We start from the raw sequence: 25546 nt of genomic DNA on the forward strand, positions 1-25546 counted from the left end.
GGTGGATGATGCACTATCTCTAATTCTACTTCATTTATCCTGAAATATTTTGCAGAAAATTTGCCTGGATAATGCACTAAACAAACACTTGCCTGAATAAATTCATGTTAGAATAGATCGCTTCTGAATGCTTTAAAGCAAATGTGGGTAGTTAAAATTGACTTGTTGCCAAGCTAAAAAATTAGAATAATAATTTTACGCAGTTGGTAGTGAAAAAAAATAGAAGACTCTACCCCTCTACTGAGGTCGTCCGATGCCACCTCAGTTATTCGAAGCAGTACCTGCTTCTATGCCTCTGCCAGATGCTCACCTCTGCTTGATAGGCATCAAGTGCCACTCCTGTCATGCACTTCGGTACATACATAGAGGTGGAGATGAAGCATTTCACCTGGATTTGATGGTGCATGCCATCCTAGAGCCGTGTTTGACGGAGATGGAAAGTGTGAAGAATGCTGTTACTGTGCCTCACCAGCATACACACGCATAAGTGCCAACTTTGCTATGAGGTGGGGTGGTAATTGGCCTCGGGAATGAATGCTCGATGGCCCCCGAAACACTTTTACACACACACACGCTCGCACCTACGGTAATCGCCCTCACGAGCTGCTGGGGCTCTTCACACCTGGGTGGTCGGTGGTGCTTCGTGTGAACCGATCCCCTCCAATGCTGTTCAGTTCATTAAGAACACTAGAAGCACTCAAATAGCATGAAGCAAGCAGATGTGTAATTCTGACTGCAGAATGCAAGGTCCTGTAAGGTGACTTGGAATTAAGAGCCTCATCATCTAACAATCCTCTTTTTTAGGGCATGGCCAGATCAAAACTGGGAAAGATGCCTTAAAATTTTGTCTTAAAATAATTGTAGAGTACTTGTAAAAGATAAGTTTGGATTTACAAGTTTTTTTTCATACACATATATGAAGCAGTTTACCTTCACCTTACGTGCCATTGGATAGATTTGGGTAATCCCAGCAAAACATAGGAAAAATAAATCACCATAATGCGACTAAATTCTAGATCATGCGTGCTTAACACAATTGCGTAGTTTATCAAGATTTCAGTAAACTGTTTATTATCAATGAAACTTGCTTTGAAATAAATGCGATTTTTGTAGAGCCCTGAAGACGAAAGCGGATGTGATACATGGGTAGAACTGCCGACGTACATAAGGGCTGGGGGCCGCTGGCATGGCCCTGGAGGCCAGGTCGATCAGAGTGACCTCTACCAATACCAAGAGTCAACTAAACAACAGATGTATTACATTTATAGTCGAGAAGAATGACTTTGCTCTGGAACCGACTATATATTAACCGGGGTGGATCAGAAAAAGGCAAACTGGAGGAAGTAATTAAGTGTGTTGCATTTCCAAATCAATTGCCAAAAGAAGTTTGAGTAAACTTGAGGTTAAGATTTTAAAAAGTCAGTCTTACATACTTCTAACTTAGCTAACACACTGGTTTTACGCTGAATGAAATGAACTTAATTGTACACACCCTTGCTAAAAGTTCACTTGTGAATTACCAGGTAAGTAAGCTGGGTAGCTTTCGATGCGGCTCTCGAAAATGCCAAAACGACTCACCGAGTGGATGTTACTTCAAAGATTTGCCCGTTTGTACTTTTCTACTGGGGCATACTTTCGAATTCCTTCTCAAACATGCTGCGTATAATTTTACTCACGGTCTCACAGAAAAGAGCACCACATCAACTGAAGGTGCGCCGTCAGTTAGGGGCGCTTCAAATAAAGATCTTAATAAAAGCTAAATTTCATCTGGCAAGCGTCGTCTTCATTTACCCGGTAATGCGGATCAACGAGCCCACAATGCTCACTTCTTCAGTATCACTTGTAAAAATACATATGTAGATAAATGTTTTTAACATTTTTGTACTAACTATATGGGATCTCATGTACTAATGTACCCATGTACTAATTTCAATTTCCCTCATTTGGAATTTCACTAAACAGCACTGGAAGTAGTTTTAGAAGATTTGGAAGGTTTCAGCTATCAAGGGGTGATCTTCGCCGTCTTAAAGACACAAGTATTGTTGCAAAAGAGCTGGACTTACATTTAGACCTGGAACAAGGTTGGAAAATGCGCTCATGAACCTCGGAAGCGCAGAGCTGTCGCCTACTTAAATTTGTTTAACACTTAAGCATTTTGGTCTGCCTATGAATCCACGTTTTTCAAGTGGTAATTTCAAAAGATGAAATGCAGACAGATGAAAAGGCATTCATCGAGATGAAATTTTAGCAATCGTTCTATTCAAAATAGCAACATGGCTCCTTCTTCCTAAAGACTAAAAGTAGTAGATTTAATAACAATTTGATGGGTGTAAAGGCCCCTAGTTGACACACCAATGACTAACGTTTGGAGGCGGCTGACAAATTATATAAGGGTTTTCGTCCCATCTCCACTTCGTTAAAGTGATTTAATTTTCTTTTTAATGTTTAGACAAAATTTAATGTAGCGCCTCAACACTTCTCTAAAGACTAAAGGGGGTATGTGGCCTTTTACCAAAATTAAGATTAAAACAAACAACTTAAGTATTACACAATTCCTATCTTCTTTTGGGCGTCGTCCACGGCGCTCCCCATGGTTAACCTCTCGCGTTAGCCATCACAACGTAAGCGGTGCTGCAAGGAAAAGTACCCACGGACCGCCCCTGGCAGTCGTCGAATTTCACGCATCTGAGCAGACACTTGGCCGTTTGGGATCTGTATTGGGAGGGAGGGGAAGTGAAAATGTGCTGACCATCACGCGTGTCCATAGCCAGTCGTAGGAACAATGGCATAAAAGCAGTCACACAATAAGGGAAGGAATTCAAATTCAAATTCCGTGGGTGTGGGTTTTCGCGCCTATTCTTTCTTGTCACGCATGTCTCACTTCAGTGCTGCCCAGCCATATCTATGAGCTCCAAGCAGCTAGTAGAGAGGATGACGAGGTATCACCTGTTTATATATGTGACAGCTTTATAAATGTACGACAGGAAGCTCGTAACGAACTTTGTTGGATGGTTCACGGCTAGTGTCGCTCGCTACAATTGTTTATAGCTTTCCTGTAGGGTACGGGATTGGGGCAGTAGTCGGAGGTAGACTTTATTTTAGGCCCTTCTATAATGGGTAGTCACAGATTCTCCCATCCACAGCATGTGTTCTTCTTCCGTCACGTTAAGGTTTACCACTCATCAGTAGAAATCGGGATGGTTGTCTTTTAAGATAGGGATTGCTTTCCACTGCCACTAGCGTAGCGTCCCGAGACTTCTCTGAAGACAAATAAGGCCTAATACTCTGGCAAAATAGGTATTGTCGACATAAAGAAGGAATTGGAGCCACTAGCATGGCTCAACGAGAGAGAAAAAAGTTACTTCTTGCCAAAACAGAGAGTTAAATAACCAACAAGTTACATATGTGAAAGATGCAATAAAGGCAAAATGGTATCCTCCATGCCACCAAATTACAAAAATAAATTTGCCCGCCAAGGAATTGGCCGTAGTGTAGAGCTCTGTGGCTTCCCTGAAGACAAAAAAAGACGTAATGCAGAATATGTTTTGTTGAAGTGCAGGAGGGATTAGGGCTACCGGTAAGGCCTGTAGGCCAGTCCACCCGACAGAGGTGCAGTGGCGGAGCCTCCAAGTTGTCCATTACCCAAACAGAAGGTAAACAAGCAATTAACGTATTACACTGTATTACCGACGTACAGAGGGACTGAGAGGCTACTGACATGGCCGAGCAGCAAAGCTAACAATCGGAGGTAGTCTGTGGCGATTAAACTCCTGCGCGATCAAACGCGTAGTTAAACAAACCATGCAAGCATTAAAAATCCGTTGGGTGATGCTGTCGTTTTGAGCTTATGTACAACGGTTTCAACCTGTTCAAATAGGCACTTCAATGCTTGCCAATTTTCCCTACAACATTTCAGACAAAAATCCACCTGTAAGCAGGTGATTATTGCTTCTGTGAGGACATTTGTATCATTGTGACTAGTTAGTAACGTGGAAGTAGTATATTCCACAAACCCATTCATTTACAAAATTAATTCATATTTACATTTTGAGCAAATTCACAAATAAAAAAGGTCACTGACATCTTTATCGACATTATTTTTGCTTCAGGAGCCTTAAATTGCCTACTGCGTAGCTGCAAGATCCGTAATGGTAAAATGAGCGTATAAGTTACTTTATTCACTCCTCTTCCCTGTCATTAGAATTGTATCAGATTAGTTTGGTGCAAATCAACGAATTTGCAGTGGTGGCATATTAATCCACTCCGTTTGAGACTGCCAGGCAATATCGTGTATTTTAATAAATCGGTGACTTCACATAAAACGTGTGCTATATGCAAAACACTTTAATACAAAATCAGCAGAATACTATCTTAAATACGAAAATATGATTGAAATTTGCTGATAGAAAAAGGACGTTTCTGCGTTTTAAACGGCCACTCTGTCAAACTTGGAGCGCTGAATTTGGGCTCGGAGACTCCTTTTGTTCATCTTGTAGGGGTTAGGGAGACCCGCGTGGACGGTGGAGAAGTGACGACCCAGATCCCAGCTCCACTTGTAGCAATTGCTGCAAATTATACACGTGTATGGCCTCGAGTTGGCATGCACCACGATGTGCTTCTGCAGCTCCGTGGGCCACTTGGCGCAGTAACTGCACCACGGACAAACATGACTCTTGCGTGGACTCTTCTCCGTCGTCCCCACCACCAGACGGTCACACGTCTTTGTGGGCAACTGAGACTGGCTTTGTGATGCATTACCCGATGTGGTCTCCACCGGTGAAACTTCCGTCTGGGTTTGGGGTTGATCGCAGAAAAGGCGTCGCTACAAAAGCACAATGGTTGCCAATGTAAGGCAAAATCATCGGTTTTGGTGTGGTGGTTGAGGTATTAGTATTTGCACAAAACCCTAATGCATGCGATTTGAACTAAATAATGTCGGACATTTGAGATTAAGTTGGGTACTAGTATGCTAACATCCTTGTAAAGCACTGGAGGATTCAAAACTCTTCAGTGCAGGACAGCACGATATAGTGCGACCAATTTACTTTGGAAAAGTCATTAACAGGTTAGCGGTACACACCTAGGAAGTATAATCCCTGATGTCGCGTGGAATTCTCTGAGACACGTTTCTAAATTGGTTGTGATCTGTTTTGGAAATTAAGTCGATAGAAGGATCTCTTTCAAATGACCAATTTTTTATGCAGTAGCTTAGCTCGTTCCATTTTACAAAGGAATTTCCAAACAAAGTAGTTTTATAAAAAACACTTTCTAAAAAAGGGTATTTGCCGCGCGCTTGAAGTTATTTCAATCTGCTTTGGAAAAAACTTTTTCCCAAACCGTTTTAACCATTGACACTGATTGATTATATTTAAATACCTACAAAATACGTGGATGTCATTTCTTGTAAGCTCTTTGTTTGCTCTTTTTTCTACGCATGGGTAAAGTTGATTTTGCTTACATGATTGGAGGTTTTGTAGCACCTTCGCTGCCGTTTAATAAGTGCAGCAGTCCATTCTTGCCTAAGTAAGTCATGGTGCTTCTGCATGTAGTGCTGGTTCAGATCACTCATCTTACCAAATGGTCTGAAACAGGCGGCACACACAGATAAACCTTTCCATCCCGCTCGCCGCCGCGTCGGTTGCAGTACTGTACGCAAATTTTCCTTGGCCTTCAATGGGACCACAGGTGCTTCACAATCCAGAGATGCGGGGAACACTGTCCACATATCAGGAGTTAGCGCATGCGCTCTGTTTGATGATCGAGGGCTAACACTAGAGAAGTAGGCATTCATATCATTCCGGAGGTCCTACCTTACAAAAGCGGATCTTGGTTTCTGGTCTCGGATGCACAGATTTACAGGGGCCTCAGATGACTGCTTGTCAGGCAGTGTGCTGAAAATGTCTCGGGGACCCTACAACATAGAGCATCTAATGGTTGAAAAAGACTACTTTACTTACACTACTGAGACACTCGTGTATCACGTCGGGTGGTGGGACGGGAATACGAAAGCTCAGAGGAAGCCTCGCCAGGAGGCTGGCATAGCTGTTGGTTATACCGAGGGACTGGCTAAAATCCATACATCACAATGTCGTGGAAAATGCTCACCTCCCTTTTATATCGAGTGCTCCGGTTAGGAGGTGCTGCGAGGTGTGCGTGGCAGTGAGCGCCAAGCCAATGATGTGCCACTGACACTGTGCCTCAAGGGGGGCGATCAGACTGAGGCCTGCTCGCACGACGCGAAACCCACCAATGGGACCGCGTCGCACCAGCACGAACACAAATCGCACTCGGGTGGATGGGTGGCCCTCGCTAGTTGCCTTGGCGATACAATTAGCATTTTTAAGGTGTTCGTTCATGAGCTTGTATGTGCGCCGTGGTGGTGAACGTGCACTAATAAGTACCTCCCTCTGATGAGTTTTAATGACACCTCATTGTCAGCAGACAGGCGGTCTGATGAAAAGAAAGGAGAATTGTGGTAATTTGCATAGGGTTCGCAAGGACACAAAAAAATTATTCATTTGATGATTCAAATTAATTTGTGTGGAAACCTTCCGAGCTCCGAATTTTAATCCGTATTAAAATGAACTTATGTCGGAAATCTTTCCACAAAGGACGTTACAAGGTTTGCCTCTGTTGCATCATTTGTAGACACATCACGGTGTTAACGTACCCCAAAACTTTTGAGAACTCTTCTACAATACCACCGATAACTAATCCAACAATACGTTGGTACAAAGTTGCCTGCAATGCCTTTAGCTGTTTCAGTGATTTCCAGTAAATTCCATTGAGGCGAAATTGTGTTGTAATCTAAAAGTTGTTTAAGGCTGTTGCTAAAGATAAATAACTAGCTGGCGCTTACAAACTTCTTAACCTCGAATTCAGAATCACATTTTTAAAATGGGGATTGCTACTGACAATATTAACCTACAAAATTTCGGTGACAGCGACTCATTCATTTTGAGATTAAATAAAGATGTCTTGAATAATGTCATTCAGCTTCTGACACAGATAAACTCAGTGGCAAATCCCCAAAACTTCCTCGGCAGGTGTGCGTTTCTATTTTAAGACTTTTTGAAGACGTATTGCCAGTGAAGCTGAAGCACCCCAAGTTGCGCGAATGGCATCAAATTATTAGCGGTGGATACACCCCTCCTGAAAACCTCCGAAATGCTACTTAAAAATGGTTTAAGAGTATGACATCCTTAAAACAATGATAGTGTTTCGATACTCCAGCCTTTCCTTGGTGATGACTTCGCAACAAAAATTATTCAAGACTTCATGGCCCACAAAAGATAGGTTTCATTCCATGCTGTGCTACTCTAAACCGGAAAAAAATATAATTATCCGCGGACAGATAATCTTTCATTCCTAATTCACTGTTTAAACTTGGCTACTGTGTTTGTGTCACCATATGATGCAACCATTTACCATAAATAATAAGGAAAACATGTTAAATGTGTGAAACCGGTAAATAAAGTTCTACATTATTGCCATCTTTTCCCGCTCTTGTTATCGATAGACCGGAAATACGAATGTTTGTTTTTACAGTTTCGTTAGAATAAAAAGAAAATTCAGCCTGACGCGATGAGGGGAAGTACCCACAAATGTTTAGACTGACAGGCACGCATTCAGACGCAGACCCTCTTGCGCAATTAAAGTGCGCCCACCTTCGGGAGCATTAAAGTGCGCAGTCATTTCAACTTGATGCATTTTAATTAGTAGACAAGGCAAAAATGTAATCGCATGATCACCCGATAAAAGGTCATTAAAAATCCCGGAAATTGTTAGCCTTTTAAATGGCGTTGGAGCTCAAGCCTCTCGGGATTTTGCTAACAGGATAGTTTATTTGAATCACCTATTCTGTGTGCTTTGATGGGACGATCTGGACATCACTAAAGTGACAAACTTTCAAATGCGGCATCACTCAGCAAAGGTGTTATTACATAGCTGTATGGCACTTCCAGTGCGAATATGGCATACAGTAACCATACCAACGCAAGAAATGAGCCATAAAATCGTCTCTCACCCTTTTTGAATGAAAAAATGTAAAACAGTGAACTAAGTGTACCCCCGCTGGTTCATGGAGCTTCTATCACAAATACTGCTGCAAAACTTCTTTCTAATCCACAAATCTTTTTCAACAATTTAACGTCACCATGAAATCCTATGCTTTAGGCACAAATAGTGTTTGTGGGTAGGAAAGACAAATGTGGGTTACTTAATGGGTTACTTACTGCTCAAATTAAAGCAGATCCAGCCTTGGGTGGGATCACACAAATTGGGGAGAAGAAATTCATTTAAGTGGCTCTCGTGCAAAAAAAATTTAAGTGACGGTAAGAAAGGCTTTGATACTGAAAATAATTTGGTAAAATGTTCAGAAATTTTTATACGGATAAGAAAAATTTAGCGAAAATGGATAGTTTCGAGGACGCTAAAGAAATTGGAAGTGACTATATATTCTAACCTATTACCGTTTAAGTAATATGCCGACATGTGCACGTCAATTTAATGAGTATGGAAGTGAAGTCAGATCCGCGTGTAGTATTTACCAGCCGAATACGACACTGCTGGATAAGGTGAGTGTTGATGAGCTGCGCCAGACAGCGTCAAAATAGACTCAATTGTCTAGTTAATTTATGGTGGTTCATGATTTTTTTGTATGTGTGAAAAAAAAATAATGCCAGTATTTGAAACGGACATTGAGGCGATCACGAGGCAGCTGAAGTGGGCCGATTTGAATGTCCTTAAGGGAGCGCCGATTCAAGTCAACCTTGAATGGTGCCCGAGACTTATCATTGGGCTGACAAACGCCAACTAATACAGTTTTCAACCAATTACAGCTGCTGGATTATACTAATTTTTTTTGAAAAGGGAAAACCTTTGGATTCGTGATTTACTAAACAAGGTCATGCGTATCACGTCATTTCTTCTCATGGAGAAGAGGCAGCTCACCAAAATGACATGAACGCTGTTTTTGTACAAATCTAAATCAATATATTTTAAATAATATTTCTGGCAGAACATCTAGGAGGATGTGTTGAGGAGTTAAATCAAGTGGTATATTTTGGTAAGGCATCAGAGTTGGTTTCACACCTTCACAATGAAATGATTATCTTTTCTTTCCCCATATTAACAAAAAAGCTACAGTTTATATTAATTACCTAAAAATAATTTGAATAATTTTTAGGACAAACCACGAGAAAACCTAAATTTGAAGCGTAGTACCCAATTTCCTAGGTTCAGCTGGCAAAACTTTGGAAACACTTTACGGAAGTACCCCTGACCATTCGATTAGTTCACTTATTTACCTGAGCTTCCTGTATGAAATGAACTTCTTTAATTTCAGACTAACATCAAGTAAGTATTTGCAAAAACTTTTTGTCTGAAGGGCGAGAGCATCAACTTGAGAGTGCAGCAATTCCTGGTTCCATTCACTACCCCCGCCGTATCAATCACATGCGCACCCACCGAAACATTGGAAGCATCCCCTCAAACATCAAATGCAACCGTCGTGTCATGCAGATTCTCGAACACCTCATCGTGGTCACCAATGTCCGTCATGATCTACTGAAGTGTATAGCTAGTGATGAAATCCTACTGTAGTACGTCAATTACTTGTTTAACTCTCGGATTTGGTAACGGATTACTTGGGGGCTCCGCCATTGTACCTCTTGCTGGGCGGCCCGGCCTGTCCTCTGGGCCATGTCTGCAGCCCCCAAACCTTCTGTACGTCGACAGTACATATTCCGCCCGAGTATTATGTCTTCTCCATACTTAACACTTCCCTCAAGAATCGCATTTAAGAGGACAGACTTAGACCTTTAGGAAGGAAGTATATTAATGGGTAAATCATTGTCTTTTTTCTGCGTATGAATTTACTGCTGTTAATTTATAAACAAACATACATGTGTGAACTTGATTTATTACATTTACCTTAGGAGTTAAAATAAAACTGTTTTCCTAAATAAAAAATTTTTTACTCCCTTGATTTTTGAAGATTCATGAAATTGAAGACTGGGTCGATTGGGTAAGTAAAGCGAAGAGCAATGATAAGTAGGAAAGTTAGGTACACTAAAATTAAAGTGCTATGAGAAAAGAGGGCAAACGAAGTGTCATTAATGAAGGATAGGTAATTACCATCTCTGAAGCATTTAAAATTTGCAACTGATTTAACTTGATGGATTTAAGGGAAGTAATTCCTCTGGCATGGTTAGCTTATTATCAATACCTCGAATAAGGCGAATTAACTAGGCCTAGCTACCCGTGTGCTAAACTTTTTACGATGTAACATCTAGAGCCTGGCAGCTAAAGATCCAGTTTCAAATGGCAACACAGATGTTTCAGACAACTGCTTATTTGGTATCGGATTACCTTTCCTCAAAAAGTGTGCTCCTGCTTCTTCAACGTTTCAATCTGTGCAGCGTGGTAGTTTGTGTCAGATAAAAGGCGTTTTTAGGACCACTCGCACCAGCACGCAGACCTTCAGCTGGCAGATGCGAGTGTGTACACGAAGTCAAAGGTCGTTTGATGCGCCGACAATGATAATTTCTGAAGTAGGGTGTGAGTAAGTTACCAGTCGAACCTGAGCTACCTGATAAATGATACAAATGCTCAAAAATAGTATTCTCTTGACGAGTTCACTTTCTCACCGTGTAGGTCCCCAAATATGGATATAATTTGACATCTGCCCAACGTCCCATCAATACATGAAGCACAAAACACCGATTCGTCTATTTAAAAAATTGGTTTAGAAACAGATTGATCTCGAGTTAGCTACGAAGAAAAGGCCTTTTACGATTTTGCCTTAAGGTATTTATGTTTTATAAGTGGTTCATTTACACTTGTACAAAATAATGAGGCAACTTCCTTTTCTTAGTGAGTTTCATTTCATCTAAGCCTCCTTTAGTATTAGCTGTGTCACGTAATAGGGGTCTGAATAACATAGGGTTGTTGTCAGCGGTGACCCCCTCTCAATTACCACTACCGAGCTGCAGACACCCATTGTCCAACGGAACGCACAGTACAAGTCTTGCTTGGAGGAAGGGAGAGGCTAGTTTTAACGCTGCCTTCACTTAGCCGATAAATGTTACACTTTTCAACACGTATTAAACTGCACGCACAATAGCTTGAGTAGTTGTGTGGTAGATTAACCATCTAAAAGTCATGAAAGTTAATTGCAAGCTTTGATGTAAATGCTCCACACCTTATCCAGTACACCCTTTGTATCTGATGCACGATTGTGCGATTGTAAAATGACAGATGTGTCTCAGTTCGCCTAATTGAGTGCTGCTATTGCCTCAAAAGTGTTTGTTGGTGAGATTCCAAAAAGACTATCAATCTCTAAAATACACCCTCTTTAATGCGAGAGTCATTCATTCACAGCAAATTGCTTGACGTTAACAGCCATCTTCAAAGGCGCTCTGAGAGGAATCATATTGCTGATGTGTGCAATAGCTAATGGCATTTTGAAAAAGGCAAGACTTGAGTGCAATAATAAGCCTTAACTGCGATCATTTGACGTCTTCTAACCTTGTGTTGCCTACGAATGCAAGAAATCAGCATTTTCAACAAGCAGAGATTTGATAAGACGAGGGTAGACCTATCGTCCGAAGGAGATTCATAACACAAAAGTATTTCATCACCTCGGCTGAAGAGCGGCTAGTAAGTGTTTTGCGTTCATGCTAATTTGTGCCATTAATACTTTCAAATTCACAGGTTCAAACGGAGTGGTCAAGGTGTAGAATCAGGCTTTGTGTAATCTAAATACGCCCACAAATGTTTTCATGCTCTCAAACTGAACCCACCGGGGACAAAGGCACTTTAGGTCTCAGAGCCAACTATTTGCCTAGCGATTAAACCTCGAACCTTGTTCTTCTCATTCGGATTAGGTGGCCACCCTAACGAGCAACAGGTATGTTAGAGCCAGGATCAACGAGACTAACGGCCTGGAAAGCTAACACGCTAATTGTGTCAACTATTAAGAACGATGTTCAAGGCCCCATTGTGTACGGAAGGACTTAAAATTCTCCCTGAAATGTATATATCTAATAATTGTCGTTTGTTTTAGTAAGTCCTTTATTTCCCCTCATTACATATTTGTTATTAACATTTAATGGAAAAAGTTAACACAACAAGTCTCGTATCAGTTAATAAAAAGAATTATCCAACTTTTCTGTTTTTTTTTTTTTTTTTGGGGGAAATCTGGGGGGAAAGTCACTCTTCCTACCCTTATGGTATGCATTAATGAGCCAAGTAGATTGTCCCGTGACTTCCGCGTTTCCATCAGCTAGCTGGCGGATGAGGAGTGACGAATTCTCAATGCGATGCCTTGTAATTGATCACACCAACGCCATGCTGTAAAAGCGTGTATCGGCGTTTTTCAACTTTCTACTCATTAAAATTCAAATAAGTATCCGGTGAATTGCAGCACCGAAAGGCCGCAACCTGTTTTCCATTTTCTAATTGCGCCTTACTTAAAAACACGTTTTGCATTTTAATGACCTAACAGCACCAGTCTGAAAATAATTGAGGTCGTTGAGGCAAGACTTGATGGCAGAGAGGTTTACTAGTCAATTCCTACCCCATTCACTCGCCAGCTAGGCAAAGCGACAATAAAAAGCTTTGTGGATGAGCTCCGAGATCGGATTTCACATTGTTCATTTTGAAGTGCGTTTTGTCAAAGCCAACCTCATACGACTGAAAACAAAGAACGCTATGTCCGTTGAATGAGCTCATGTAATTGACCTCTATCGTCACAAATTTCACATGAAGAAATGTCTTTTTGGTGAACAGGTTTTGATATTATTGTAGCGTCCTTAGACGCCGCTACCATAAGCGTAGCGCCCTGAAACTTCCCTAAAGATGAAAGAAAATGATGTAATACTCGGATGGAACATATAATAGGGCTAGGTTCTACTGGCATGGCCCGGAGTCCAGGTTGATTAGCGGGGTACAATGACTTATCACCTCCGTGATCCCTTTACCAAAACTAAGAAATAGGCAAACAAGTAGTGCATTACAGTCCCTTTCTTTATAAATTTTGACCTTTTACGCTTTAGAATATTACTCAGGGTGCTACTTTAGCGGAATAATTTACATTTTGCTCAAGACGGTGGTTTAAATACGCGTATAATTAGGGCTAGGCCATTGTACTTCCGCTTAAATCCATAGCCTCTAGGCCATGTCAATGACTCTGCGGTCCTTCTGGAGGTCAGCAATACACTTTCTGTTCCAGTATTATATCTTTTTTGCTTCAGGGAAGACTCAAGTGGCTGCTTTAAATCATCAGAAACATAATGGCTACAATTCTGAGTGGTTTTCTAGGTACTGTGCTTAGTCGACCTTAATTGCCAATATTTACTCAAAAAATGGCTTTTGCTGAACTTATAGGGTTCGAAACTAAAAAATTATTGCAAGAAACAACATCGTGAATAATACACAAAGAACTTGCATCCAGAATATTTGAAAACAATTTCACACACATATATCTTCTTGTATTAGCACATTTAATTAAAACTTAAGCCAAAGTCAGTCGATACTGTGAAATCCAAGTTTAAAATTTATCTTTTCAGTATGCCCAAGGCACTATACAAAAGTACAGACTGGTAGAACAAAGGGCCAATACTTGTAAGCTCCTATAGCAATGCCCATAAATAAGCAAAACTTGCCTTTTAAGGCTACTTTACTAAGTATGTAACTTTTACACAACAGTCTATTTAACATGAACGTTGTTTTAATTCGCTGACCTTGCCTCCTCTTGCTTCAATTCCTTGCTGACGCGGTTATAACATTATGCTCGATTTTTTTGTAATACTTAGTAGAGGGGGCATCGTATTATGGTATATGAAAAGTACATCGGAGTGCATTAGAACGACAATTAACGCTTTTTTAAAGTCCCTTATACTTAAGGTAAGACGTATTGTTTTTATTGCGTAGGGAAATCTTAGTAACGGGGCGTTTGTGCATGAAAGCATCGCAATGAAACACTTTATGGACAATGAGTTTGATCTGTTGTATATTGTATGTTCACGTTACTACCCAACGACTCCCCTTCAGGCCGGCTATCAACGTGTACTTCAATTAAGTTATGTCGACAAATTTCTGACTACAATTGCTTTGGAATTTCGGGATAAGTATAAAAATGAATTACTTGAAAAGAATCGATTAGGATATTTCAACGACTTTAGACCCACTTTTGACTCAAAGTTGCGTGAGATCGAGGTGGAGTCACGAAAGTCTATCAAGGCTGCCAAGTAAGTTCCTTAACATTTTACTATGTGCAGGCCAATGCGAAGTTTCGCTGATTCTGCGAAGTCAAAAAAGACAATCGCTTCAATGATTGTCAGTAAGGATAATCAAAACCCTACCTTCAATACAGAGAAAAGGATTAATTTTGACGAGAGCCCAAACTCAGGCGAACCTATTTTTGATTCAAGTATCAGTATGTGTCGCTTTGTGTATGTCATTTTTGATCAACTTTTGTTCCTATGCTACTTTGAAATTTTAGCTCCCCTCCAATCCAGAAAAACAAAATTGCCTTCACCAAAGTCTCGCTTTGTCAAAATGAACAAAAAACCCAAGGAATTTTCCAGGTAATGATTTTTCATAGTTTAAAACCTTGAATGTTTCTCTGAGTATCGGTTCCGTTGCTTCTAAATTTATTTCTGCACTCCTAAATTGCGAAAAAATGGAAGTGCCCATTTTATCAAACCATTTAATCCCCGTTTTCTTTTCAGTCCCTCGGAATCGCCTGTTTCTGCCAAACCCGGTAAAAAAGTAAAGATGAATCGCCGCTGGACCGATGAGGCCGTTGGAGCCGAGGCCGCTGCACTCGATTACAGCGGTGGAGGTGGTGCTGCTAACTCCTCCCCAGGGGGCTTCGTTTGTAACGGCACAAATGCGGTTGTCTCTCAAGGACTACAACTAACTGCCATTGAAGTAGAAAATCTCACCAAACTTCGTGGTACATTGCGCGAGGGCTTCGATGAACTAGAGATCTCATCTGATGAGGAGGAATACGTGGAATCATCAGACGAAAAAGAACAGGACTCAGAGGTTTATTCTCGAAGCGGGAATGGAATCAAGGCGAGTTTCTTGTATGTAATTTTATCAGTTTAACGGTTCACCTTTTTTATCACTTTCTGCTTTACCCATGCCATTTCATCAATTCCAAATTCCTCTTCATTTACCCCAACTCTTACGAAGATTTTTTTCATGCCTCCTGCGTGACGCCTATTCTTACTGTAATCTACTTAAATTCAGCCGAACAAATCATTCGGCTTTATGTCAGGTTTGTTACAAACCTTGAAAACGACTGCATCCGGTCGAGTATTAACACATGAAGATATCCGAAACCCATTGGAACGGCTGCGTGATCACTTGGTACACAAGAACGTGGCTTTTGAGATCGCGAACCGCCTTTGCGATGGAGTGGCCGAAAGCCTAGTCGGAGTGCAACTCGGCCGCTTCGAGCGCGTTGGCCCGCGTGTTCGCTCTGCTCTGGAGGAGGCCTGTACTCGTCTTCTTGCTTCTGGTCGTCGTGTCGATGTTCTGCGTGACGCCCTTGAAGCCCAACAGTCGGGGAAACCGTATGTCATCGTCTTTTGCGGTGTCAATGGCGTTGGTAAATCCACTAATCTCGCCAAAGTGAGTTGCAGGTTTTTTTAGCGATTATTTTATATGGCCATGAGTGGGACAATAAGAAGGATTTTCAATAATAATCTTGAATCTTTCTGACGCCGTTTTCATGAGAATTTAACTCAAGATAGCATTTCATGTGCACGTTTTGCATATTTTCAACATGCACGATAATATTCGTCTCATTCACATAACTCACTTATCGGAAAACCGCTTCAGAGGAACAGTTTCCTTCCCGCTCCTACACACTCTTGTACTGTATTCTTGTACCTTGGAAGAAAATTGTGTAAAATTAACTATCCTCCATTACAACTCGAAATCATTATATTATGGGACAATTTGTTTGATTTATTCTTGAGCTTTATTTGCAGTTACATCAGATCTTGCTCAGTTTATGCTTTCATCCAACATCATTTTCCAACAAGACCTGTAATTCTGATATTCGAGGTTTGCTTTTGTACTATTATAACGTATATGTTTATATTCGGTTTGACGAAAGTATTTCTATCTTTTAGATAGCCTTCTGGTTGATAGAAAAGAATCTCAAGGTCCTTATAGCTGCCTGTGATACATTCCGTTCTGGTGCTGTGGAGCAACTTCGAACCCACGTGCAGAAACTTAATTTTATCCACCCCCCTGAGCATCATAACGGTCAAACAATGGTTGAGCTGTACGAGAAGGGCTATGGCAAGGATGCCGCAAATATTGCCATGTCGGCTATCTCCTATGGTACGCTGTTTTGCTCCCCGATTAAAACAGATTCATGCTTTTAAATGTAATGCCAGGAAGTATCTTAGGTTGTTGGTTTATGAAATGCGATATTTGAATTGACTGCTAACATTTGATAGCACCGTGAATCGGCTAATCCAGAATTTAATGGCATTTGTGTCTGCAATACTTAGAGTGGTGTTTTTTATTTTGAAATTTCACGGGGAACGAACTTTTGCCTCTCGTCTATGAATGCAAATTTTGGCCATTTCAGCTAAGGAAAAACAGTGTGACGTGGTTTTGGTCGACACTGCTGGACGGATGCAAGACAATGAACTACTGATGCGCGCGCTTGCTAAAGTAAGTTGCTTTCAATGCCTAACCGAATGTTCAATATGCCCACAATGTTTCACTCACCCCACTTTCCATGTGAAAGCGTCAGAGTGCCATGCACAAATTTAAAGTAATCTATATTATGCGCATAAATTACATGTTTGCCCTTTTGCATGGGCTACAGCTAACACTTTTCACAAGCAGTATTCCCAAGTGGACACTATTTGTCTGCTTCCTTCTACCAAGTAGTCCACCTCAGACTATCTTATCGAATGTTAACCGTCATGCCTTTATCTCACTATGTTCTCCCCTCTCCTATTTCAGCTTATTATCGTTAACGAACCAGATTTGGTTCTTTTCGTTGGTGAGGCACTGGTCGGAAATGAGGCGATTGATCAACTTGTGAAATTTAATCAGTCTCTAACCGATTATAGCAATACAGCCAAGCCCCATACCATTGATGGCATCGTGCTCACTAAATTTGATACAATTGACGACAAGGTTAGCTCATTGCTCTTTTCTGCATTATCAACCGCTTTTAAAGACTGGATCAAATGGTGATGTTGATCACGTGGGTTAAGAGCTGCAGGTGTCCACGGATGAAGTATTAATTGTATACTGCCGTTTAGGTTGGAGCAGCTGTCTCGATGGCCCACATATCAGGGCAACCGATTGTTTTTGTTGGAACCGGTCAGACGTACTCTGATCTACGTCAATTTTCTGTACCAAGCGTGGTTAAGGCTCTTATGAAGTAAATTCCTTTTCATTGTGACTGCTTCAGCACCATCCTTTTTATTGTATTTCGGCCGCACTTTCTCATGTGCGGTGTTATTATTATTGTACTCTCCATCTGTGGCCCCATCGACTTTGTCTTCCTTTCGTACCTTAGCGGCTGGCTATTGTTTCATCTAGTGGGCGTTATTGAGTGGCGGTGATTTGCATGCGTGGTCTGTTTTTTCTTCCCGCTCTTGGAGGTATTAGCTAGCTTACCTCGGGAGGAGTCCTGCTTGGTCTGTCGAGGAGCCCTGGTGGGGGTATGGTTCGGGTGGGGAACGTCTGCTGCTCATCAGCTGGTGCTGAACGTCAGTAGGACCAGTGGTTGTAAGCTTGATGTCAAAGCGGCGGACAGGCGCGGGGATTTTGCAGTGGCTGCGCAAAAATATCCTAGTTAAAAATAATTCGTAAGTAGGGCTTCTGATGGGAGGCAATAGCGCGTAAAGAAAGGTTTTTTGGCAATTTGCTTTAGTAAGTCCGTATAAAACGTAAATAGTCAGAGACGACCCTTTTATCTTCAAACAGATCATACGTATAAATTTTGATATTCAAAAACATGTGCATCTGCATTTTATGCAGCATTAAGTCTTGTATTACTTACACACAGAACCTTTGTTTATATTCTCCCCGTACATAATGCGTCGCGCAATTTTCATTATCCCGTTTTCAAGGTCGCGGTACGATGTGTGTTGATATATCATTGATTAAGTCAGCGCTTGATGACAGTGGTCAAAGCCACTTATATAGATATTGGGATGGGTTGTCTCTTGAAGAAAAGAAGCAGTATTTGGAGGAGCTTTTGACTCTAAACCTGGACAGGATAGATTCTGCTTATAAGGTAATGCTTCGCTTCAAACGGTAAATACATATTGTAGGCCGCATTGAAGGTATGCAGATAATCATTGTTATAAAACGCTATGCTTTAAAATTATTCGTCTTAATATTCCTGTTTCTGTTTTTTGAAAAGTTAACGAAAAGTTTCCAAACAGTTGATGAACGGCTTATGTGTCCCGATCCATCTATCTGTGGTCATGCGGGCTCCCTCCGTACTTCACATCCCAAAGAATATGAGCTATACGTTGATAAAGGTATATTACTTAGCCCACTAGTCTTAACTTGTTAATAGGTCTTAGGGCGATTTCTGAAAGACAAGTCGCGGTATTGCTCATGGCTGGTGGTCAAGGAACTCGACTTGGTTCATGTAATCCTAAGGGGATGTATGATATTGGACTTCCATCAAAGAGAACTTTATTTCAAATTCAGGCGGAACGATTATTGGGTCTATGTCGGCAAGTTTCGGCCAATTACGGTCAAGAAATATACATTCCCTGGTTAGTGGTGATCTTTGTTTTTCAAAGTAGCGAATCATTGGTATAATGTTCACTGATCAATAACTTCTTTGATGCCTCTCTGTCTCCAGGTATATAATGACATCTGGTCACACGCAAAACCTCACGGAAAGTTTTTTCAAGGAAAACAATTACTTTGGCTACAGTCGTGATCATATCATTTTCTTTGAACAGTTTAACTTTCCAGCTTTGGACTTAAAAGGAAAGATTCTCATGAAGGACAAGGCGTCCCTTTGTTGGTCCCCAGGTGAGAAAAAGGTGGTATTTTCAACTTATTCCCACCTCAAATATCATGTTACCAAAGATTGAAATAATATGGTAGACTTGTAAATGGGTCTGGAATGACGTTTATCATTAAAATTGCGGCCTACGAATCTTGTGTTCTTAGGGTTAAAAGACCAATAGTGCTCCTAATTTAAAATCAGTCACATAATACCAGTCTTTATGAGTCATCTATGCTACTATGGGAATACCGTTCGTGGTAACGCTCCTCAACACAAGCATCGTATGCATTTAAACTGTTTCATTATTTCCTGAATTTCTTCCGGGGACGTGTTTTTTAGAGGGTAATGGAGGCCTCTATCGAGCTCTTTCGGATCGAGGGGTCCTACAGAACATGAAAACACAGGGCGTTCAATATGTTCATATCTATGGAGTTGACAACGTACTTGTCAAAATGGCTGATCCAGCTTTCATTGGATTCTGCATCGCAAAGACCGCCGATTGTGCAGTTAAGGTGGTTGAGAAAACTGACCCAAATGAACCCATGGGTGTCGTTGGTGTGGTGGACGGGAAGATTCGGGTAAATTTAGGTACCCCAATCCTTTTCGGGAAATTGTAACAGGATAAGCTACACTAGAGAGTGGTAGCTTATCTAATTCATAGCTTACAGATAATTATTTAAGCATCACGAGGATCAAGAATTTCCCTTTTCTTCATTTCCTTGGGTTTAAACCTCTAGTTTTTTGTAGAAGTACGTTGTCACAAAAATTACTTATTGCCTTTTTAATGTTAACTAATCAACCTATCTCCGAAACAGAGAGAAACTCTCCTTTTAAGTCTCTTATGAGTCGCCAACAAACCTGACTACTAATGGACTTAGGGTATTTCAGTAATAGGCTAATATGCTGCGCATTTTGTACTCCAGTCGTCATTACGTTTGCTAGGTGCTGGAATAGTGCTTTACATCGGTGCACCGATAACAATCGTTGCGTAGGATCATCCAAAGTTTGGCTGATGAAACTTCAGGCTTATGCAAAATACTTGCGTCATTGGAACTTCCACTCTTGTTTACTCTACCTATTGCAGAGTATGACTTGGCTCGGACATCGCCACGTCACATTTGCGTATAGCTTGTTTTGAATAACGTCTGTCCAATTAGGTGTATTTTTAACAAACCATGGTTCCAAGTCTGAACTTTGTCGTCGTGTTGTGCTCTGTATGTATTGGTTGAGAAGAATACGTCGATAGTTAAAAGATATACGCTTCTTTTTAACCTAAAAATTCGGTTTAGGTGCGGTAACTAAGTAGTGATGCTGGTACTAGAACAAGGTGTGGTTCTAAAGGATGAAGCTGGTTAACTTCCAACAACCTCCCAATACACCTCATAAAAACGATCAAGTCCTAATTTTGTTTGCTTCAGCCAAATAAAGCTAGATGGTTGCAATTTAGCACCTCTAAAATCTTGCTGAACGATGCATAGCAACTGGTGTAATAGCGAAAGCAAGTAAATCTTGACAGGTCGTTAAAGTTGGTCTTCTAAATCAACGGATTGTTATTGTTTCTTCTTTCAATCTGTTTATCTCAGCAGGAAAAAGTCACTAGTTTCGCTTCATCCTTGAAGTCAGGACGGCGCAGCCGAGGTCACATGCAAAGTGTAATCCTCCCTCTGTTGCATGGATTGCGAGTTAATGGCACACAGCACGCAAAGTAGGCACGTACTAGAGATGTGCTAATATCACTGGTTAAAATCGATGGGAGAGTGACTATAAATCCTTGTTAAGTTTAAGTAAAATTTAAGGGCTAACTCTGGTTCAGTTTGAGCGATCTATTTCTACAGCTCGGTTGGGGATTATTTTTAGTAGAAAGGGTATTAGATTAGTGGTTTTTTCTTTGTAGTGGTACAGTGAAAAGCTGAAAGTTAAGTGCTTTCAGTTTAGGTCTTCAAACAACACGCACACAAACTGATCTTTCAATGCTTTGGGATTGTTTCGTTTTGCACAGGTAGTGGAGTACTCGGAGATTTCTCCCTCCACGGCTGCATCGATGCTGCCGGTGCCGCCGTGCCAGATGGGCCATTGTCAAAACAAGATGGATGGCCATCTGAATTCAGTGAAGCCACGCTTGCTCTACTCTTTGGGGAACATTTGCAACCACTTCATGACCACTGATTTCCTGGAGCATGTCTGTGACCCCAAACAAGAGGCCCTCTTGCCTTACCATATGGCTCACAAGAAGGTGCCTCATTTTGATGTGAGCATGGGTTGCCTAGTCACACCAGCTCAGCCGAATGCCCTCAAACTAGAAAAATTCATTTTTGATGTGTTCCAATTCTCAAAGTAAGTTGGCTACTATTTGGTATAGCCTGTTAATTTGACCACGTTGTCAGCATTGGGATAATACTGCCTCCCACCTTCGTTGTGCTTGCTTATTTAAATTGCCGTAAACTAGTCGAGGTTGTTTAAAAAACCATCTATAAAACCATTTCTATTAGAGGACGTGGCCTTGGTAAAAGTACAAATGGAAAACATTTGGGTTAGATTGGCCAACTGAAAGTTCAAATCAAGTTTAACAGTATGATGGCATGCATTTATGTATTATTTGAATCCGCAGGAATCGCTTTATTTTGCTGTTCTAGTCCACGTAATCTGAGTTGTATATTGTTGAAGAAAAGTCCTATTAGTGTAGCCTTCTTTAAATAACTATTATCACCGGATTTAGCCTCAATCGAAGCTTAAAACCTCATCATGAGTGTAGTCAAATACCTTACACTCCCGACTGTTTCGGTCAAAGTCAGTGAAACAGTCTACAACTGTGTGAATATACTCAAAAATCGCATAGTAGGTTGAGCATAATTTCTCTGAAGTACTTTTTTCCTCAAAATCAATAGACGCTTCTTCATCTGGGAGGTGGATCGAACAACTGAATTCTCACCCCTGAAGAACGGCCCAGAGGCGCCAAAGGACTGTCCAAGCACGTGTCGTAAATCCATTCTTGACATGCATGCATCGTGGGCCAAGGCGGCTGGTGCCTTGCTCAGCAATGATACTCAGGACATCATAGAGATTTCCCCACTTGTCAGCCTAAGGGGAGAGGTGAATTTTGCAACTTAAGTAAAAAATCAACTTCTGTGCTTTATTTCGAAAACACCTTTGTGAAATTGAGTAGACTTAGAATGTCTTATATCCAACTGATCAAATTGTGCACTGTTTTGTACAATTTCAGAATTTGGAATGCTTGAAGGCTAGGAGGATTGGTGGAGTAAATATTTTGGAGTTGCGGCGGAATGAGAGGGGTGAGGAAGTCCCCACCTTAGTAAGAGTGGGGTAGTTTAACTTGATTTCTGGATTACTTCTCAAGCAAAAGGCTTCTGCAATCTACTTGGAACCTACCTGATCTTTTGCTGCTTGCTCGTGACTATCTGTCCTGTGGGTCTTTCTGTAATTTTTCAACTTACATGAATTTCTTTATGGTAAAATGACTTCGTGTGTTATTAGTTCACAGAATGTATCGACACCGAGGCCCGGGGCGCAGACGTGTTGACAACCGCGGTTTTAATTGTGGGGAGTGGCTAAGTGGCTTTGAGATGGCGAGGGTTTGGGGTCATTTCACCAGCAAAGTGGTCTGCCGGTGTGAAGTCTCAGCGGTGTAGAAACTAGCATATTTGTTGGTGTGGTGGCGCATCCACTAGTCAAGAAGAATATCAGAGTTCAGTGTCTTGCCAATCCCTTGTTTTATTTGAGTGAGCAATCTTGTTGTCTTGGACTAAACACCGAATCTTGCGGCTCAGAGTTGCGCGGCGTTTAATAAAATTCTTCGAGTACACGCAAAACTTATTTGTTTTCTTGTTTTTAGGCATATGGATACATGCATAAGAACTGTTAAGAGAATTGCCACCAAATCCGGGATTAGTGTATGATTTCTTGAGATTCTAACCTCCTTGGAACATCGTTACAATCTTGCTGACTTTCGTCTAATTTTCTGACTTGGTCGAGTTAATCGCAATTACGCACTCACACATTATTGACTAATGAAAGTCTCACCTTAGCCCAGTATTTCATTCAACCCAAGTGGCCATTTGCTGTGTGAGTTTATGGATCATGTGTGCCAGATTGGTAATTGTTATCTCGATTTCTTTGCTTGTTCAACTCTCCAGTGGGAATGAGAATTTCGATCTTCAATTCCTCAAGCAGCGAGTAGAAAACATATTCTACCACAGTTATGACAATTATATGAACCATGCCTATCCCTATGACGAACTTCGTCCGATTTCTTGCGACGGTCATGACACTTGGGGCGGATTTTCCCTCACTCTGATTGATTCACTCGATACGCTCGTTGTACTAGGGAACTATTCCGAGTTCAGACGTGCCGCAAGTCTTATTTTAAATAACATTGACACTAACCAAAATGTGAATATCTCGGTTTTTGAGACAAACATACGAGGCAAGTGCCCTATTTAATAAATTGGCAAATGAAGTGGTTGGAGGACTGCTTTCCGCACATTTGCTTGCTGAAAGAGCTGGAATGGATCTGGAACCTGGCTGGCCCTGTCATGGAAGGCTGCTTGCTCTGGCTGAGCGTTTCGCGAGTAAACTGCTTCCTGCTTTCAACACACCTACTGGAATGCCATATGGCACTGTTAACTTAGCTCACAATGCGGTTCCTCCAAACGAAACTCCTATTACCTGTGTTGCGACAGTCGGTACACTGATTCTTGAATTTGGTGCCCTTTCCAGATTAACGGGTATGTCAGACCCCCATCATAAACTTGGAGTTTGCTTAAGTTTATCAATTTAAGTTTTCTTCAACTTAGGTGATCCTCGGTACGAACAGGCGGCAATGAAGGCTCTTCGTGCTCTGTGGACATTTAGGTCTAGTTTGGGGCTTGTGGGAAACCATATTAACGTACGCACTGGAGCATGGGTCGGAAAGGAGGCGACTATTGGTTCCGGAGTGGATTCATATTTCGAATACCTTTTTAAAGGTTCTATCCTCTTTCGCCTTCCAGAGCTTGACGCAATGTTTCGTGGTGCGTTCCCCCTACCATGATTCCGCTGTATCATTTGCAAACAATGAATCCAAGTACTTTAATTTTTCGCAGAATATCGTAGTGCAATAAAGAAATACTTGAAATTTGGAGGCTGGCATGTTATGGCAACCATGGATGCTGGTTCTGTAATCAATGCTGTTTACCAAAGCTTAGAGTCGTTTTGGCCTGGTGTTTTGGTGAGTCCCATCTTAAGTGGTCATTTTTGATCAGATCCAATTGCTTCAAGTTGGGCATTGTACTTCGTGTGTAGGCGATGGCAGGTGATATCGAGGAGGCAAAGGAATTGCTGATTACCTACCATTCGGTCTGGAGAAGATATGGGTTTTTGCCTGAGATGTTCGACGTTTCCTCTAACAAGCCGGTGGGCAGACAAAGCGTTTATCCTCTTCGTCCCGGTACTTTGGCCCGTGGCTTGCCGACTTTTGCAATATTTTTTTCTTTAGTGGATTGGTAACGGTAATTGGTCATTAATTCTTATTCTAGAGTTTATCGAGTCAGTGTTACACCTGTATCGAGCCACAAAAGATCCCTACTTGCTGGAAATGGGTGTTAATGTTCTAACATCCATCGAGAGGGATGCAAGGACACCGTGTGGATTCGCTACGGTGATTTCATACATTTTATTTAGATGAGCCAAACTTTAAGAAATAAATGTTTCTACCATGTCGTATGCGATAGTCTAATTTATTCCTTCGCAATCATCTTAGATTCATGACGTCCAAACACACACCAAGGAGAACAGAATGGAAACTTTTTTCTTATCGGAAACCGTGAAATATTTGTACCTTTTATTCGATGAAGACAACTTCCTGCATCATACCCCCCTATCTCCGACCGACTCGATCCAATTCGGCGACGCTGATGGCTACTGCACAGGTGGGACGGGCTATATTTTCAATTCCGAGGCTCATCCGCTTGACAGTGGTCTCATTCATTGTTGCTCTATCCAGCACCTGCGAGAGTTGGAGGCGGTAAGCAGTGAGGAATCTCTTCCTATCGATTTGGGCTTACATCGAGACCTTGGCAGCCTCGTGAATACATTTGCCTCGTCAAATTCGTTGACAGATACCATTTTAAACGAGTTGGACGTCACCTTTGAGGAGATCTTGTCTCCAAGTGTCACGTGGACAGGAGACCAGAACACCAGCCAAGAAATTGACGCTTGGGCAGAAAACCTGTGGAAAGAAATGAGTGGGGCAGTTCTACTCTCAAGTACCATTAAAGATAATGCGTCCACACCACCAAACTACGTCCCCCCAGATATGCATCGAAAGTCCGTGGCGCCGCTAATGAGCTGCCCGACTGTACCCTTCCATGTACGTCTTAATGCAATGAGAGATCTGGATTACCGGAATCTCAATTAGCCCAACCTTCATTCAGTCTTTCCTTTTTCACACGACTCCACACTAATTTTGTATTGGATATATTTTTCGAATGTTAGACTGTTACAATGCTGTCATATCAAGCTTTTTTC

At 41.4% G+C, this 25546-nt stretch overlaps 4 protein-coding genes across 4 annotated transcripts; 3 read left to right on the forward strand and 1 right to left on the reverse strand. All coding sequences in view use genetic code 11, as the record gives it.

Annotated features, from left to right (window-relative positions):
* Nucleotides 1-4426: 4426 nt before the first annotated feature.
* EGR_00354 (Zinc finger protein) lies at nucleotides 4427-6356 on the reverse strand (the record flags this gene model as incomplete). The annotated part of the gene is made up of 5 exons (XM_024489603.1): nucleotides 4427-4822; nucleotides 5459-5771; nucleotides 5811-5911; nucleotides 5958-6066; nucleotides 6106-6356. 5 exons carry the CDS (start codon nucleotides 6354-6356, stop codon nucleotides 4427-4429), a joined length of 1170 nt encoding a protein of 389 aa, XP_024356281.1.
* A 2127-nt stretch (nucleotides 6357-8483) lies between these two features.
* Nucleotides 8484-9571, forward strand: EGR_00355 (hypothetical protein; the record flags this gene model as incomplete). Its single annotated transcript, XM_024489604.1, has 2 exons — nucleotides 8484-8576; nucleotides 9389-9571. 2 exons carry the CDS (start codon nucleotides 8484-8486, stop codon nucleotides 9569-9571), a joined length of 276 nt encoding a protein of 91 aa, XP_024356282.1.
* Nucleotides 9572-13842: 4271 nt separating this feature from the next.
* On the forward strand, nucleotides 13843-17432 carry EGR_00356 (Signal recognition particle receptor subunit alpha; the record flags this gene model as incomplete). Its single annotated transcript, XM_024489605.1, has 11 exons — nucleotides 13843-13908; nucleotides 13936-14019; nucleotides 14056-14252; nucleotides 14283-14440; nucleotides 14507-14591; nucleotides 14736-15099; nucleotides 15262-15645; nucleotides 16152-16365; nucleotides 16619-16704; nucleotides 17002-17178; nucleotides 17307-17432. 11 exons carry the CDS (start codon nucleotides 13843-13845, stop codon nucleotides 17430-17432), a joined length of 1941 nt encoding a protein of 646 aa, XP_024356283.1.
* Nucleotides 17433-18133: 701 nt separating this feature from the next.
* Nucleotides 18134-25436, forward strand: EGR_00357 (ER degradation-enhancing alpha-mannosidase-like protein; the record flags this gene model as incomplete). Its single annotated transcript, XM_024489606.1, has 15 exons — nucleotides 18134-18289; nucleotides 18419-18539; nucleotides 18578-18782; nucleotides 18872-19047; nucleotides 19364-19602; nucleotides 21024-21358; nucleotides 21910-22114; nucleotides 22245-22345; nucleotides 23176-23469; nucleotides 23540-23766; nucleotides 23836-24051; nucleotides 24124-24248; nucleotides 24323-24467; nucleotides 24556-24677; nucleotides 24780-25436. The coding sequence occupies 15 exons, from the start codon at nucleotides 18134-18136 to the stop codon at nucleotides 25434-25436; spliced, it is 3324 nt and encodes a 1107-aa protein (XP_024356284.1).
* Nucleotides 25437-25546: the final 110 nt, after the last annotated feature.

This window comes from Echinococcus granulosus (assembly GCF_000524195.1).
Source record: "Echinococcus granulosus chromosome Unknown EG_S00001, whole genome shotgun sequence".
Lineage (NCBI taxonomy): Eukaryota > Metazoa > Platyhelminthes > Cestoda > Cyclophyllidea > Taeniidae > Echinococcus > Echinococcus granulosus.